At 46.4% G+C, this 17,345-nt stretch overlaps 1 protein-coding gene across 2 annotated transcripts in view; it reads left to right on the top strand.

Moving 5' to 3' along the window:
- DPYS (dihydropyrimidinase) overlaps positions 1-4,515 on the top strand; it is a 78,293-nt gene extending 73,778 nt beyond the window's left edge. For both annotated transcript variants that reach the window (XM_055314108.1, XM_055314107.1), the window contains 2 exons: positions 2,391-2,521; positions 4,112-4,515. In XM_055314108.1, the coding sequence (XP_055170083.1) occupies positions 2,391-2,507 (117 nt within the window). In that variant the 3' untranslated portion in view covers positions 2,508-2,521; positions 4,112-4,515. The remainder of the gene's footprint in view (positions 1-2,390; positions 2,522-4,111) is intronic.
- The last annotated feature ends 12,830 nt before the right edge of the window (positions 4,516-17,345 follow it).

Raw genomic sequence — 17,345 nt, 5'->3', positions numbered from 1 at the left:
CAGAGGAGTTGGGGAGAGACCAAACAAGTGACAGCTGAAAACCACAAGCAGTAAAGTTCCGAAGGAACTGTTGGATGAAGTGGGAGAGTGGGGCTGATGAGGGGTGTGCAGCATGAGGGCAGGTGACACAAAGACCTGCTCACTTCTGTCACTGGTGAGTGAGCTGAAATCCACCACGGATTTCACTGGGTGCCAGTGCCAAAAGAAAGAGAGAAAGGCGAGACCCTTCAGATTGTAGGCAACATATGGAATTGAATCCTGGCTTTCTTAGCTGGGTCTGATGATGCTCGTTAATTATGTTTAGTTGCTTTACAGCCTCAGTTGTATGGTCACCGTAGGTTTAAGTGATAGATCCTATGGTCTGACTTGGAAAGTAAACCAGGGAAGGTAAAAACACGGAGACCTCCCAGAGAGGGAGGATGTGGTCAGAGAGTGGGGTGTTAATGGGTTTAAAGTCGCAAGTGTGGATTGGCTCCAGGTAACCACAGGTGCAGGGGCTGGGTAGCACAGATAGGAGGAAGCTGGGCCTCTGCTTGCCTGTATGGATTGATGTTCCTCAGGATGACAACAGGATCCAGAGTGAAGAGAAGGACTGAGTTGACAGTGAGCCAGAATGGAAACCCAGCAAAGCATCTAAGCAGACACAGAAAATGGGCAGAGAGGGATCCCTGGGTGGCACAGCAGCCAGTCAGGTGCAGCAAAAAGAAAACATTTAAAACATGCTTTAGAGGGCTCCCTGGGTGGCGCAGCGGTTTGGCGCCTGTCTTTGGCCCAGGGCGCGATCCTGGAGACCCGGAATCGAATCCCACATCGGGCTCCCGGTGCATGGAGCCTGCTTTTCCCTCTGCCTGTGTCTCTGCCTCTCTCTCTCTCTGTGACTATCATAAGTAAATAAAAATTAAAAAAATTAAAAAAAAAAAAAAGAAAACGGGCAGAGAGTGCTGAGCGGAGGCCAGGGCTCCTCCCGTGTGCCCAGTGCTCAGTGTACGCCCGACACTATACTGCAACTCTCAGAGCTAAGGCACAGCCTCTGTGTTGTTCTTTGTTTTGTCCTCTGTGCCTGGCAAAATATCGGGGCCGGCCTGGCAATAAATTTTGAAGGAGGGAAGGAAATTCTTTGTATCTGGGAGATGGCTTTCATGCCCTCTGTTTCCTAGACGAGTGTGTAGACTCAGGTGGATCTCTCAGCTTGCCAGCTTCCCACACTGGTAAAAGGCAAAGCTAGAGTGCAAACTTAAATGCGTCGTATGCCAAAGCCCGCACTGTTGATCACTACAGTATGTTAGTTTTGGTGGTCAGAACAAGACAAATGTTATTTGTGTGTGTACATATTCATGCGTACACACATATTTACTAAGAGCTTATTCTATGCTATGCTTTATTCTAAATGATTTTTTTTTAAAGATTTTGTTTATTAGAGAGAAAATGGGTGGGGGGAGCGGCAGGGGAGAAGCAGGCTCCCCGTAGAGCAGGGAGCACGACGTTTGAATCGATCCCAGGACCCCGGGACCATGATACAAGCTGAAGGCAGATGCTTAGCTGACTGAGCCACACAGGCGCCCTGATTTACTTTTTTTTATTATTATTATTATTTACTTATTTTTAAACTTCTTATGACCACTCCATAAAGGAGGTGCTGTTACTACTCCCAGTTTAAATCCAGGCAACTGAAACACAGCATTAAGTAACGTGCCCAAACAGTCTGGTCCCAGCGCCTTGCCCTTAATCGCTGTGGCTTGCTGCCTCTTGACTTGTCAGTGAATTTGTATCCATGTTTACAGACAGTATGCTCTAGTTACTTCTTGTGAATTTCTTTGTTTACAAAGTCCAGATTTTTAAAGTCTGAGCAAGCACTGAACTAACTCAAACTGAATCCAGCAGGGGGGTGAGGGTGGGGGTTCCACTGCTCAGCTGGCCACCCAAGAGGTGTAGTTAGAGATGTGAGATTGTGTGGATGGCCTATGACACACAGGGGCAGGTGAGAAAATAAGAAAACGCACACACAGATTGCTAAAATCTGAAAAAATGCTCAGACGCTTAGGAGAGGTATAACAAAGCAGCCTAGGAGTGAAAATAGGAGAGAGGGTCACAGGTCGGGAGGACAGCAAGATGGTAATAGAACTAGAAGGGCGTGAGGATGTTGCAGAGGCTCCAGTGCAATGGTTGGAGAGTGCTCTGTGGGCCTGTGTCAGACACAGCAAAGAGTGGGGCATAGCACAGGTCCCCAGGGGTGCCAGGAATTTCTGTGAAAGGGCACAGGGTGGGAGGCACATGACATGTCAATGTGTAAGATTTATTTTTGCTCTCATACTTCATCAAGGGAGCTGCATTATGCTTTGAATTCAGGAAGTCGATAAACCACAAGAGAAAAATGAACTGTTCTGTTTCAGACTTGCACACCTATCCCCGTGGAGCGTAAGCCCTACAAGGGAGAAGTTGTCACCCTAAAATCTAGAGACACCGAAGAAGACTCTGCAGCAGGGATGAGGAAACAGGCCGGCCCCTGAGCCGAGTGCTGTGGGTAAGGATGGTGGGCAAAATGGGTATTCCTGCCTTGACAACACATGAAATCAGCATCTCTGTCTTCATTAGCATTTGAAGAGTCCAAGGTCAAGGTCAAAGGCTTCGAAGTGACATAAGTCTCAAGGACAGGTTAGCCAAGGGGAGACTGATAAAAAACCTCTTGATGCAGAACACTTAGATGAGCCTCCAGATTGAAGAAGGCCTTGGTCTAGTTAGAGATTTATTCTCTGAGATGTTGGGAAACATTCCGCAAAGCCTTGAAGTATCAAATATGAGCAAAAATTTATAAACTATTTAATTGGGGCTTTATCTGAGAAAAAAAAATCTTCATATTATAAATGCAACTATTTTCTAGAACTTGAATGAAAAATGAATGAAATGTTGCTTTTTAGGGTATAATTTTTTAGGTAAAATACCTGGTATCATTTCATGTACTTCATTGCACACTTAATTTTTGAAATAATATTGTAGATATAGTCATTCCGAAAAAAATATTTCAGTACTTCCTCAGTTTTCTTAGTCTTTTGACATCCAGATATTTGTTTTCAAGCATCTATTGTCATCATTCTTGTCAATTTCCTCCCTCCCTCCTTCCCTCCCTCCCTCCCCCCTTTCCTTCCTTCCTTCCTTCCTTCCTTCCTTCCTTCCTTCCTTCCTTCCTTTTCTTCTTTCTTTCTTTCCTTCCTTCCATTTCTTTCAGTTATTTTCTGATCCAACACTGTCAGATGCCTATTCAGGAGCAGCTTTGCCATGATTTAACGTCTCTCCAACACTGTCCACTGAATTCATGAAATCTACATGAGTTGCTAGTTTTGCAATTTCGCTAAACTCTAAATTCTTAAAATCTTGTGATGCTTTCAGATGTTGCAACACATAGCAATCTCCAAAAGACTTACTCGGTGACTCAGCGGTTTAGCGCCACCTTCAGCCCAGGGCATGACCCCGGGGCTCCCGGATCCAGTCCCACGTCAGGTTTCCTGCATGGAGACTGCTTCTCTCTCTGGCTGTCTCTGCCTCTCTCTCTCTCTCTCTCTCTCTCTCTCTCTCTCTCTCATTAATAAATAAATAAAATCTTTAAAAACAAAAACAAAAGACTTACACAAGGGGCCGACATAATGAACAGGGGTAGATGTTTGTGTTAATTAGGGACACTGTCAAAGGACTAGTTGTATATATATCCACTTAGGAGTTGCAAATTTTCATGTCAGGACAACCTATGCTTCCCTAAACTCCGTGCCTTGAATAAGGAGGCGCTGTGTATTTTGTGCTATGTTCCCTTTATTATGGAATGTTGTCATATCAGTGCTACACAGCCAAAATTCCAAGATGGTTTTTTTTGTTTGGGGGGGGTCATTTCCTTACTATTGGAATTATTTTTCCCAATCCAGGAAGATTATGGTAAAAATTCAGAGGAAGATTAGCAAGAGGAAGACATTCTCTTGAATGCTGTAAACATACCATTAACAGCATTTATAGGAGCAGGATTAGTGTTTTCTTTGATTATAGCATTTCTTGGGGGTTAGACTTGAGTTCTGCATCTCTATGTGAGGGAGAATGTTACACTGAGTTCCTTTCATTCTGTTCAAAGGTAAAAATCAGAGAAAAGGATTCTGCTGTTCCCATCACTGTTAAGCGTTGTCAGCCCATGGAGAAGCAGGCCTTATTTCAACTCCCCACGTTCCTTTTGAAAAAATAATCGCTCCAGGCTTCTTTGATTTACTTTCAGAAGCAATCGCTGTCTTTCTCGCTGTGACTTTGTTGCTGTGTAAGATTGAAGATATAAATGAATATTATTGTGATGGAAAGTCAATGTGAAAATTCATTGATGATACTTTAAAATGTCATCTTTGCTTGTCCTGGGTTTCTTACTTTGAGATTTTCAAAATCACTTTCTTGGTTAAGATTTTTTTAATGGCTACATATGTTTAAAAATAGCAAACTCTGTGGTTTTACAGCCTATGATAATCAATAAACATTTAGATCTGCATTTTATGTCTCGTTTTCTGGGTTATGTGTATCGGCTTCTAACTTGTAGGACTGGGACTCTGGGAGGTTGGTTTGGATTCAAAAGCATAATTTCTTATGTGACGTCTGTTTCAGCAACTCCCAGAGATCGGGTCTCTGAGCAAAACTCATGTAATTAAATTGGATACTCAACCTTAGATTAAGTACAAGGCAAATTATCCAATCACACTGATGAGTGAAGGATTTGGGAGAATTAAAAAGAATCAGCGCGGCTGAGAGAGGCTACAGTGAGACCTTCCATCCCCTGTGCTTCCGGGTCTGTCCTGTGATCCTTCTGTGTATGCAGAGAAGCTGAGCTTACACGTCTTCTCCTAGGTAACTAGGTCAAGAGGAATTTTTAAAACGTGGAGTAAAATCAGGGCGATTATGCTCTCATTGCAGATACGTCTGTCCCTGACTTACTCACTAAGGTCAGGAGTGCACCTGTGCCTTTGACGAAGGGTGATAGGAATCTAGTTTGCTCAATTATAATTTGTTTTGAACACACAGAAAAAAAGGATAGTGAACTACATTAAAGAAGAATCACAGGTCTTTTTTTGCCAGCTGAGAGACGCCTTAAAATATTTTATTAGTATTCTCCTCTGCTTTGGTGGGCAATAGAAGCTCCACAATAAAACATTTGAATCCTCTGAAAAGAAATCATTAAATCACTTTCTTACCTAAAAGCCAATTTCCACTCATCCAGGAAACACAGCTTAAATGTCAGCCCTTCTCAGCGGCTTTCCTAGATTCAACGTGGTGGATCATGTTAGGTCATGTCGTCCTCACCAGGCCCGGCAGACGCCCCGTCCCAGCACCTGTCTTACTGCGCTACAGTCACTGCATGTCATTACGGGTCTGTCTCCTCCAGGATACTGAATGCTCATTCAGGGCAGGGTCAGTCTGGGTCACTATCATTTTCCCAGCATCTAGCAGAGTGCCTGGGAATTGATGGGTATTCAGTGCATTTTTATTAATTTTTAAATAAAGGAGGAAGCGAAGGAGTTCCTGTTAAGTTCCTAAAGTGATAGAGATGAAGTGAGTGGGGACAAAGTTTGTGGAGTATTTTAGTGTAAGGTTGCTTTCAATGAAGGGCGTGGATTCATGATCTGTTTGATAGATCCATTCTGGAAAATGAAATAGCTATAGGATTCTGTGTCAACAGAGTCATTTGAAATGAATGTGGGATCCATATGTTGCTTTTATTAGGCTTGTTGTGATAATTCTAAATAATAATAATAGTACGAAGCCATAGGAAGAAAAGGATTCAAGGTCTTAATATTTAATATCATTTTTTCAGGATTGCCTCTGGTATACAAAGTGAGATCCCTTTACCACTAAATGACTGCATTTTCAAGAGACCTTTAGTAATTTTTAAAATTAAAATGTGAGAGCATGGTGTGGGTCTGCAGAGAGCTCAGGGGTAACTGAGCATGGGAGCTCCCAGGAGGTGCCCCCTGATCATTGGGAACCCACACAAGCTGAAACGTTGGGATGGGTGGAGGCAGGTTCTCAAGCGCCAGCTGCAGGTTCAGCAGGTCCCATTGTCAGCATCTGCAGCTACAACTGGTACCCTCTTCTCCCAACGTTTTCTCTCCCCAACTAGCCCCACCCCCTATCCCCACCCCCACCCCCCCTGGACAGGAGGCGGCATCCTATAAGGGAAAGATCTGGGCCTGTCGCAGCCCTTAACGTCACAAAAACTAGATTTGTGCCCCTTGACTGAGATGACTTGACCTTCTTGGCCTCAGTTTCTCTATAGGTAAGGGGGGAATAATGAATACCTCCTTTGCAGAGGTCAGTTGAGAATATGAACTGAGATGATATGTGCAAACCTCTGGCTCTGCTACCATTGGAGGTCAGATTCGCCCTCTGCCCCTTGTCCCTCCCCCACACCAACTTTTACTCTCCTCCTCACCTCCTTTCCCAGCTACTTGCTACTGACCCCCTGAAGGCCCAAGTAGAGCAATTAGATTTCTTTTTGTCAAATCCACTCTCTCCCATTCCTTCTTTTTACAAAGTATCTGTAGTCAAGGTAAAAACAAGCAATGGATCTATCATTTATTAAACACCTACTGTCTGTAGAACACTAAATGAATCCCCTCAGTGTGGGCTGCCACTGTTCCTCAGATGCACAGTGAGTGGCACAGTGAGGTGCTCCGTGAATTCATCTTGGGAATAAAAGAAGAAAACGATGGTGATGACAAGGGTCAAGGAGAGAAATAATTCATGAATGAAAATTCGCACTACAGCAGATTATTATTTGTGTTCAGGGGTCAGGACTGCATCTCTAGCGTGTCAGGAGAGTTTCTAAAAATAGAAATGGCCAATTTTGAAAAATATTTGCCTATGTTTTATTTCAGACTGTATGATAATCTAATATGATAAAATAATTATGTTGCATTTATCGTGCAAAATATTTGCAACTGCATTGTAATTGTAAGTTCCTTGAAGATGGGGACGGTTTCTTAACAGCTTGTGCCTCAAACAACACCAACACAATGTTTTACACAGGGTAGACCTTTACAATGGGCTTGGTGAGTTGAAATTAATGTATCACAGCTATAGGGACTTAGAGGGAAATGTCTGAACTTGGAAAGGCTTTCTGAAGAGCAAACATTTTAAATCCTGTTTTTTTTGAAGGGGAGCAGTGTGCAGGTGAGCTCAACGGTCTGCAGTGGAGGTACCCCTGGGACTGGCCCTTGACTGGCCCACATGGACCAATGGGGGTTTGCATGACAAGCTGCAACAGGGCAGAGTAGGGAAGCAGCAGCAGGGCTTTTTAAAGACTGCCTTTTGCCTGAAAATAGAATGCAGTCTCCACAAGAATATAGGACCTTTGGCTTTTTCTGTAATGAAACCGATAAATGTGCTCTTCCTTAATATGACCCTTATTAGGCCCCTATCAGGTGTCTGGCCCAGTGCTAAACTCTGTATAGACACTGCCATTTCATTCTGTCTGCGGTTCTATGAGGTAGATGCTATTATTATCATCCAGATTGAACAGATGAGACAACAAAACCTCAGAGAAGATGATTACCTGAAGGCATTCAGCTGGCCTGTGGGTGACCCAGGATGTGAATCCCAGTCTACCTGACTCCAGTTGACCATGATAGTGTATTCCTTGGTGAAGATTTTCAAAAGAACCCACTCCTGGATGGTGTATAGTTGTCTGAACGTCATTAAAGCCAGAAAAAATCATGGCAGCTCACAATCATTAAAAGCCTACCTACTAAAATCCTACGTACTTTACAAGTATTATTTCATACCATCCTTCCAATATCACTCTGAGAAGGGGACTGTCATTACCCCCATTTTATATGTGGTGAAACTGAGGTACATCCATTACAACTTCTCAGACCCTAGATATTGTCACAGGATGACTGGAAAGGGGGTCTCCAGGGTGTATTAAGTACCAATCAGTTTCTGAACCACCTAAATGGTACTGGTGAAAGTGCACCATCTCACCTCTACAGCGCTGCTGGACACTATTGCCAATTAAGTAACACATAACACCGGAGGAGCGGAAGACAGGATTTTCTGAAATTAATGGCAGTTCTCATGAAATTAGTTTCAATTCTTTTAACAAATCTAGCATTCACGTAAGGGCATTTCTCTTGGAGCAACCTAAAGGTTAGGTTATCTTTCTATTGCACATTTTGTTTAAAAGAATTGAATCCAGATTTGTTGTTTCCCTCCTTGAACCTAAAGTCAAGAGCACCGGTGGAAAGCACAGGCCAGCGAGTGACTTGGGGTCAAACAACCTCTGAGTGGGCTGCTTCTCCAGGTGGGGGGCTGCTCTGCTGATGACCAAGTGCCCGAGCCAATGGGAGCTCCCCTGCGGCTGGCCCCTCCAGCGATGGGGAGCTGACCTTAAAGTGGTGTCCATCTGGCCTTACCACTCCTGGGATTTCTCACATCCAGCAGTGCCTCTTGCCAGGGATACCTTGCTTGATGCAGAGTGGGGCTGACTCCAGAAATCTGGTGTCCATGTGAGCTCTGTGCTGTTGGTTTGAGTGGCTCCTGCAAGTCATGCTCTGCTCCATGCCACTATGATTTCATCTTCCCATGGAGGAGGTGTTTACACCATGTGGTTGGCTGTATGAAGAAGTACGCGAGAACGGGGACTCTGGGAATCAAACTGACTGAGTTCAAAACTTGCCTCTGTTGGGGCGCCTTGGTTTAACTCTCCAACTCTTGTTTGGGCTCAGGTTGGGATCTTAGGGTCGTGATCTCAGGGTCGTGAGATCAAACCCTGCAACAGACTCTGTGCAGGGTCTGCTGAAGACTTTCTCTGCCCCTCCACTCTCTCTCTCTCTAAAATAAATAAATACATCTTAAAAAAAAAAAAACCTCTGTCACCACCTTGGCAAATGACTTAAATTCTCTCAGCCTCAAATGTTCCATCTGTAAAATGGGGGAATAGTAATGCTTACTTGTAAGATTTGGGGGAGAATCAAATGGAGCAAGGTACAAGCACTTAACACTCTACTGGGCATAGAGTAAATCCTCAATCAACATTAGCTACTGTTATTTCTTTGAGCGTGACTGATTTTTTTGTTCTGCACTGAGGTAGAATGAAGCCATCTGATACCATTGTAGGTGCCTAGAGTCTCCTCTGAGTCACACTTCATAGCCATTATTGCTCAACAGCACAATCACACAACACAAACAAGATGAAACAAACCCTTGTACAAAAGAAATTCCACAGTGATTGATAGATTATTATCTCCCTATTTGCTTTCATTGGCTCTGACTGAAAAGTGATTACATTATTAGCCACTGAAGGGCAGGGAAGCACATCCTCTTGCTTCAGTAATTTATGAAGCCACTTGAGAAATAAACCTTGCTGTTTTCAAATTTTCTCATGAGCCAAGTAAACATAGGTCCTTCAGTCTCATAAAATATATTATTTGAGTTAATTACTGGGGAATGAGATGTCAACAATACCTGAAATTAATATATTTCTGCAATTCTTCCAAAGTCATAAATGTTTTGAAATTTTATTTTCACAGAAAACAAACTTAAACTCTGGGTGTTTATGCCTCAAAACTTGTATTAGAATAGAAAGAGAGAGAACTGTTTGCTGGGTGAAATCTTCATTACATTCAAACACAGATCAGACTTAAACTTCATTTGGGCAGGAAGTGAAAGCACCAGAGAGATTTAAAGCCAGAAAGACCTTTAGCCCATGTAAGAGAGATGAGGGAGGAGAGCCCCACAGGCTATATTGCCCTGGGTTCCTTCCTGAACTGGCTCATGCCCTTGGGCAACTAATATTTACTGAGTATTCATTATGTGCCAGGTATTGGCACTAGATATAAAATTGTGAGCAAAAGCTCATATGGCCCCTGCCCTCCTGAGAGAAACAGATATTGATCAAATAATCACAAACCAGGCTAATCTGAAACCCTTCCAGGTGCTACAAAGAAGAGGTATCCAGTGAAATGAGAACCTGAGAGAAAAGATTGATGATTTGGAGGATGGCTGGGGAAGGCTTCCCAGAGAAGGTGATGGATGTGCTGAGACCTGAAAGAGGAGTATAACCAGGCAAAGCAGGGCAGAGAAACTCTTCCTGCAGAGAACAGTGTGTGTGGCTGGGGATGGGGAAGGTAGGGACCCGGAAGTATGAGTAAGAGGATGAAGGCTGCAGTATCTGGTGGGAGAGAGACCCAGAAAGAGACACACAGAGAGAGAGAGGCAGGAGCCAGGACAGATTTTTATTCTTCCCAAGAGCAATGGCAGCCCTTGAAGGGTCTTCGGCAGAAATGCAACCTCAACAGATTTGAGAGGCAGATCTGAGGCTGGGGTTTGGGCATGTTATATTTGAGATGCTTGTGAGCTACCCAAGTGGAAAGATCAAAGAGGCTGTTGAATGTATAGAGGAGAAAGTGGAGTCGGGCCAAGATTTCAATTTGCAGATGCCCCCCCCCGCCCCCAGCCCCTCAAACAGAGTAGTTTCCATTGCCTTACCTTTAAGTTGGAATCATCACAGTGTCCACCTCAGGATGGAAAGAGATAATGTAAGGAAATCACTTCGCACAGTGGCAACCCCCACTAGGTATTCAGTAGAAGTCAGCTCTGGTCATGATTATTTTCAGGGAGTTTATTTCCTGAAGTCTACAGCTAGTCAATCAGCTGAGAGCAGGGGCCTTACATGCAGTTATGAGGTTCCTGAGATTCAACAGCTCAACTGTGGCTGAGTCCAAACTCACTGCAATAAAAGTAAAGGCTAATTCTCTGACATAGAAACCCCAGTTTCCACGCAGTAGCATCCGACCCTGTGGATATGACCCATCTAAAAAGATTTCAAATCTCCAATTCCTCAAGATAATCCAAAGTACTGGGCCACTGATTATGCCTCAATTTGGTTATCTGGAAATACAAATATTAATACTCCTGACATCCAAGCAATGATGTGGGGATGAAGTGAGACAGCATTTCCTCACATCTTTTCTGAAATGAGGTGGGTATACAGAACTGGATACATTTTTCTATGTGAAACGGTGGGTGTGAAGCTCTGGCATTGCATCTGACATGCAGAAGGCTCTGGGCTCTTCGTTGTGATGTAACTGCACCCTCCTATACTTAGCACATCACTCATTTGTCTCCTCAGCAAATGGTGGCTTTTACTTTGTGCCAAGTAATGTGCTAGGCTCCAGGAATAGGAAATCACCCCCTTATGAATGAGCTGGGCGTCCGAGGGTGCAGTCATACAGTAACCGTATTCTTCTCTTCTCCTATGGTCTGAATTCATTCTCTCCTCTCCCTTGGGTTCCATTTTGGGTGTATGCCACAGCTCTGATGATCCTGCTTAGATACCAAACAAACAGGAGTCCTGTTTTGGCAGTGAAAAATCACTTCCAGGGCGCCTGGGTGGCTCAGCCAGTTAAGGGCCTGTCTTCAGCTCTGGTCACGATCTCAGGGGCCTGGCGGGGAAGCCTGCATTGGGCTCCCTGTTCAGCGGCCAGGCTGTTTCTCCCTCTCCTTCTGCCTGCCGCTCCCCCTGCCTGTGCTCACTTTCATTCTTTCTGTCAAATAAATAAATAAAATCTTTAAAAAAAAGAAAAAGAAAGAAAGAAAGAAAGAAGAAGAAAAAGAAAGAAAGAAAGCAAGAAAGAAAGAAAGAAAGCAAGAAAGAAAGAAAGAAAGAAAGAAAGAAAGAAAGAAAGAAAGAAAGAAAATCACTTCCAGTCTAATGATCACAAAGCTGTGGTCCAGTCTAGGATAATCCCTGAACTTCTGAAGCAGGTGAATCCGTTGAATCTTCTCACCAACCATGCTTGTTTTCTTCTCTCACATGTGCCCCCTTCTCCCCACTGACCCAGCACAGTCTCTGACTGTCCCGTCATCCCCACAGTGGCATCGGGCAAGCCACAGAACCGCCATGCCACAGGGTCATCAACTCTAAAATGCGGAAAGTATTTTGTCTCCTTCACTGGATTGTTGGGAAGCTTAATGAAACCGTTTCAGTGTCTAGCACACGACACACACGCAGTACATGCCAGTGGGTACTATTATTAGTGCCTTCCCTCTTGCTTACAAGCATGCTTACGTTTCTCCTACCCTAAAGAGATTTCTTGACCGTATTCTTGACTCAAGGCATTTTGATTCTATTTGTCCTTCCTTTCCAGCCCAGTTTGGAAGAGAAACCTGTATTTACCTCACTCTCGATTCACTCCTCAAAACCTTGCACTCTTGGATCCACCCACAACAACTGGACTTGTCCCAGTGTTCGCCAGTCACCACGTCCCATGGCACCCCCTCACCCTGTTAGTCCACACAAATATTCTGTTGTTGGAACAGACATTTCCTTTGACTCTGATGACATCGTACTGATTCATTCCCTAACCAATTTAAGAAACAAGGAGCCTTAAGGTACTTGCTAAGGTACCTATGTTAAACCTCACCAGAAAGGAGCTCAGGCAGGTCTGTTATTCAAGTCAGGAAAATGAGGAACAGAAAACAGAGAAGTCAAGGCCATGCTCAACAGTGACAGAAAGGGCAGACTGAACACCGGCCTCTGGGCACGTGGTCCAAAGCCTTACTCTGTGGCTTGAGTTAGAACATAGGAGAGAGTACACCCAGTCCTCTTGCTGCAGAAAACTTAGGTGTTTTTTTGGTGACAGGTGACAGGCACTGAACTAAGTGCCAGGACATAGTGATGACATCCCTGAGCCTAGAGAGACAAGCAAATCAGCGGCTCCAGTACAGTGTGGAAAGGACTGTGGCAATGGCGGGTGCTCTAAGAGCAAAGAGGGGGGCGCCAATCAAAGACCTTCTCAATCTTTTCAATCTTCTGCACCGATCTCTCTTCTTCTTCCTCCCTGAAGCCTCCTCCCCATGCTACAAACCTCGCTCCACATTGCAGTTATAATCGGCCCACACCCGGGAGGGACCAAGAGCCAGAACTTTGGCTTCCCTTTTCTCCCTCATCGTGACCAGCACTTCAGTGGGCAAATTCATCTCTGTTTCCAACTGTCTAAACACAGCACCTGGCACATAGTAGGGTGTCAGAAAAAGCTTGTTGAATAAACATATGTTAACAATGAATCATGATAAAACAGACTTGGTGTAATTAACAGAATACTTTGAGACTCCTTGGGGGTAGAATCAACCCTTCCTTCTCTGAGACTGAGGATCCTTTTATGTCTTGTTATATTTTGGGGAGGGGAAGAGGTATGCATGTGTGTGGCACAGGGAGGGGTGGTGGCAATAAATCGATGGTAAGTGCCCCCTGTTGCTATGGAATCCCAAACCCCTTGGCAATTCTGACGTATCTGCTCTCTGAGTTTCTAAGGCATACAGTATACAATTCTAACAACCCTCAGCCATGAATATTCTGGAAGAGTTTGGAGCTCTAACATCCTATAGCACTGTCCCCATCAGAGCCCTTGCCTTGAGAGAGCCTCTGAAAGGTCTGAGTTTGAGGGAACCATGTCAAAGCTTGCCAAAGTCAAAGGCCACCAGTTTACACACTCTTGCGACTGCCCCTACCATGTGCCTAACAGGAATATGTAACTGGTGATTTTGTTTGCTCAAACTCACCTTCCAGAAGACCACTTAATGGGCATGGGGTTTCTTTGGAGAGATGATAAAAAATGTTCTGAAATTAGTAAGTTGTGTCAGCTGCACAACCCTATGAACGTACAAAAACCCCACTAACTTGTACACTTCAAAGTGGATGCAATGGTTAATTTTATGTTGATTGTATTTCATCGCGAAAAAAAATAGCACACGTACCATTTTAAAGTGAGTGACTTCTTTTTTAGGACTTTCTTTATTCATTCATGAGAGACACAACACAGGCCAAGGGAGAAGCAGGCTCCCTGCGGGGGGCCCAGTGCGGGGCTTGGGGCTCCATCCCGCATCCCGGGATCACCACCGGGCCGAAAGCAGACGCTCAACCGCCGAGCCACCAGTGCGTTGGTGAGTGTAAGTGACAGACTCGGGAGTCCGGGTGGTTGGAAAGTCGGGGGCGAGACGGAGGGCAGCGGGGGCGCAGGCGTCTTCAGACAGTGGCTCCCTTTAGGGAGCCCGGCGACCCTCAGGGGTGAAAAACCACGTCCTCGCGGCTGAGCGGACACAATGAAACGGTCCGGGAGGAGGACTCGGCATTAGCCACGCGGAATCATCATTAAAGCAGGGCTGGCGAGGTGAGCAGCTTCTGAGGCCGCAGGGGGGACGAGCGTTCTCCCCGACAATCTCCCCTGTAGCTTCAGCAGGAACTCGCGCTCCGCTCGGTGGGGGCGGGGCGGGGCGGGGCCGGGGGCGGGGCCGGGCCGCGACTGCGCTCCGGGTCGGGAGCCCCGCGGGGACGGCTGCTCCCAGCAGGCTCGAGACGCGGAGACGGCCGTCGGGGCCTGTGCCCTCGCCCCTGGGCCCCTTCCCAGCTGCGCCACTTGGGGCCGATCACTGAGCCTCTCTGGGCCGCAGATCCAACGGGCGACCGCCCCCGCCAGGCTCGCGCGGTGCTACCGGGTCCCGGTGGGTGCGGCCCCGCGGGGAGCGACGCCCCGCCCCACCCCGCACCCCGCACCCCCCACCCCTGCTCTATCCCCCACCCCCACCCCGCTGCATCCTCCACCCCCCACCACCGCTCCCCCGACCCCAGCAGACTCTCCGGGGGTTGGGACTCACTTACTCCCCGATTCCGCGCCCCCCCCCCCCCCCCCGTCTCTTCTTAAGGAGTTTCCAATTTCCAATGCCCTGAGTTGCTTTACACCCCGCGGCCAATCTCGCTGTGAATCTTCTCTTGGAAATTCTAGTAACAAGAAGGCTTGCTGGTTTTCTAAGAGATCACGCCCCCCCCCCGCCAGCCCCCCCCCCCCATCAGTATTGCGTGGTCTGCAGGGTGTGCGGGAGCTCGAGCTCGAAGCCGGAGGGGAAGGGGGGACGCGGCCTGGGCGAGCCCCGGAGGAGTAACGCTGGGAGTCTGGGAACCCCTGGGCTTCCGGGGAGCCTGCGACGGTGCTTTGCACGCAGGGCCGGCGGCGTTTCCAGAAAAAGGGGTTTTCTTGCTGTAGATTTGGGTTTGGGTTGGGTCTTTTCCTTTCTTCCTTCTTTTTGTAGCAACAAGGAAAAAAATGGAGCTTCCTGGACCTTAGTTGTAGGCTTCTAGAATCTACAATCATGCCACCAAATCTAGAAGGAAAAGGGAAATGAAGGCACAAGTCGCTGCTTCTGTTTATTCAGAGTCTTTGGAGGACACTGGCTTAAGACAGAGAAGGAGGCACCCTTAGAAGAATGCTCAGGCACCACGTGGGCAGGGACTCAGAGGCCCCAAAGGGCAGGGCCTCCTGCACCAAAGCACACAGGCCCCGGGGGCTGGGAGCCAGGCCTCCAAGTGAGGAGCCCCCCTTCAGCCCTGATCGGTGTGGCGTCTGGGGAAAGGTGCAGAACTTCTCTGAACCTCAGTTTCTAGATCCACGAAATGGAAATTATAACAATGCCCACCCTGCTTACTTCCCTGCGTTGTCAGGAGAACCTCAGGAACGGAACCTTATGAACAGTGAAGCTATCTGCATGTGATGAGTAGAATGTGACTATGATATCAGCGCCCTGCTCAGAAGGCAAGTCACTCTGGGAAGTTGATTTGTGGTTAAAAATGATTCAGAGGAGATTGTAAAGGCCATGGAGATTTACAAATAGATTGGTGAGATCACAGAAGTCATGAAAGGGCACCTTTGAGGGAGATGGTGCCAAGAAATGGAGAAACTGAATGGGAAGTTTAGCAGTGGCGCTGGAGGAGGAGGTGTTGCTGGGTCCCACTGGAGGAAGCTGGAGGTTTTGTTCCTGACATGCTTGGGAATGGGGTTGGGGTAACAGCTTATGATATGAGCTTATGAATCCGTGAGTCACTGTAGCATCCAAACTGAGGGTCACAGGCAAAAGCCAGAGCCAGGAATAAGTTTGCGGCGCCGGGGCGATGATTATGCCGTGGGATCTGTGACGAAGACACACAGGCCTGGGAGGTCTGGGAGGTGAAAAGAGTTGGGCAGTCCAGGCAGGTTCTGAGAAAGCCCAGCAAGAGGTCTTGGGAGAAGGTCAGAGTGAGCGACCGATGTCTGGGCAGAGGAAGCTGACAGCAGGTGAAAGGACCTGCCACAGGGATGCAGGGGAGGCCAAGATCAGTTCTAGAGGCGCTGGAATCCTAGGCAGGGTGGCAAGGAGGCCATTCAGCAGGCTGGAAACCTGGCAGGCACCCTAGGGAACAGGATCAGAGCTACGGCCCACGGGAGGCTTGATTCCTAGGAGAGAGAAGACAACTGCGTTTAGGTCTTGCTCCTCCAGAGAGCAGTGAGGGACAGCAGGATCCTTGAGAGTTGGGACATCTCCTTCCTCTCTGTAGCCTTCCTGCTTCGCACAGTGCCTGGCCTCCAGAAGGCACTCAGTCAGTGTTCTTTGGAATGGACCAACTGATGAATGGCAAATGAATAAAGGCCAAGTTCAAGATACCCAACAAGCTTGGAATTCTTTTCCGCCTTTTGGTGGCTTTTGACAGCCTTTGGCTTTCTTTCTAATGCCGTGTAGCCAATGCCAGGACTACCCTCACTGTCTCTCCTGAGAACTCTTGGCCACCCGGCATGCCTCCATTCTCCTTCTCTCCTCTCTATAAGTTGTGTGCCTTGAAGATGGTCACGGTCCACTTAGTGGCTTGTTTCCGTGGCAACTTGCTTCTTCAATATGCCATATCCGACCCGTCTCTAGTTACCAGCCATCGCCATACCTTATTCAGTTCCCCGCCGTGTTTACATCCTGTCATGATACAGAATGGCTTTCATTAAGGGAACATTGTCTTCTCAGAATTAACTTTAAAAATGTACTTAAACACATTATGGCATGATTTTTTTTTCAACTAGAAGTAAAAAATTTCTCCACAACTTCCTTGCCAAAAGATAAGTTTTCTTGTCATTGACTCTTCAGAACTGTCTCCTCCACACATAATGTATGCCAGCCCTGGAAAGAGTCTCCAGGAGAAGCATTTGGCTCCCAAAATAATGTCTGACTTTCAAATTTTCACCTACATCTGGGGACTCTCCCCCTGCTGGTCACTGTTGTGATCCTGGCGCCCGCAGTCACACCCTCCATACTGAGGAATGTGAACACTAACTCAAGAAAAGAGAGGAGCAAGAGTCACAGTGCACCCTTAATTTTGTTTTACCTTGTCATTTTTATTAGACCCACTCATTTCTGTTTTTAAGGCTTCTGATGTGGTTTGCAGCAATTTAATGAAGAAGGATCTATCTGACCCATTCTTAGAATCCATCTTGCTCCACTCACAGAGTGTCTTGACTAGAGTCTCTTTCTCAGCTGTA

The sequence above is a fragment of the Nyctereutes procyonoides genome, unplaced genomic scaffold (assembly GCF_905146905.1).
Source record: "Nyctereutes procyonoides isolate TBG_1078 unplaced genomic scaffold, NYPRO_anot_genome, whole genome shotgun sequence".
Lineage (NCBI taxonomy): Eukaryota > Metazoa > Chordata > Mammalia > Carnivora > Canidae > Nyctereutes > Nyctereutes procyonoides.
This window is presented reverse-complemented; position numbering and strand designations above follow the sequence as displayed.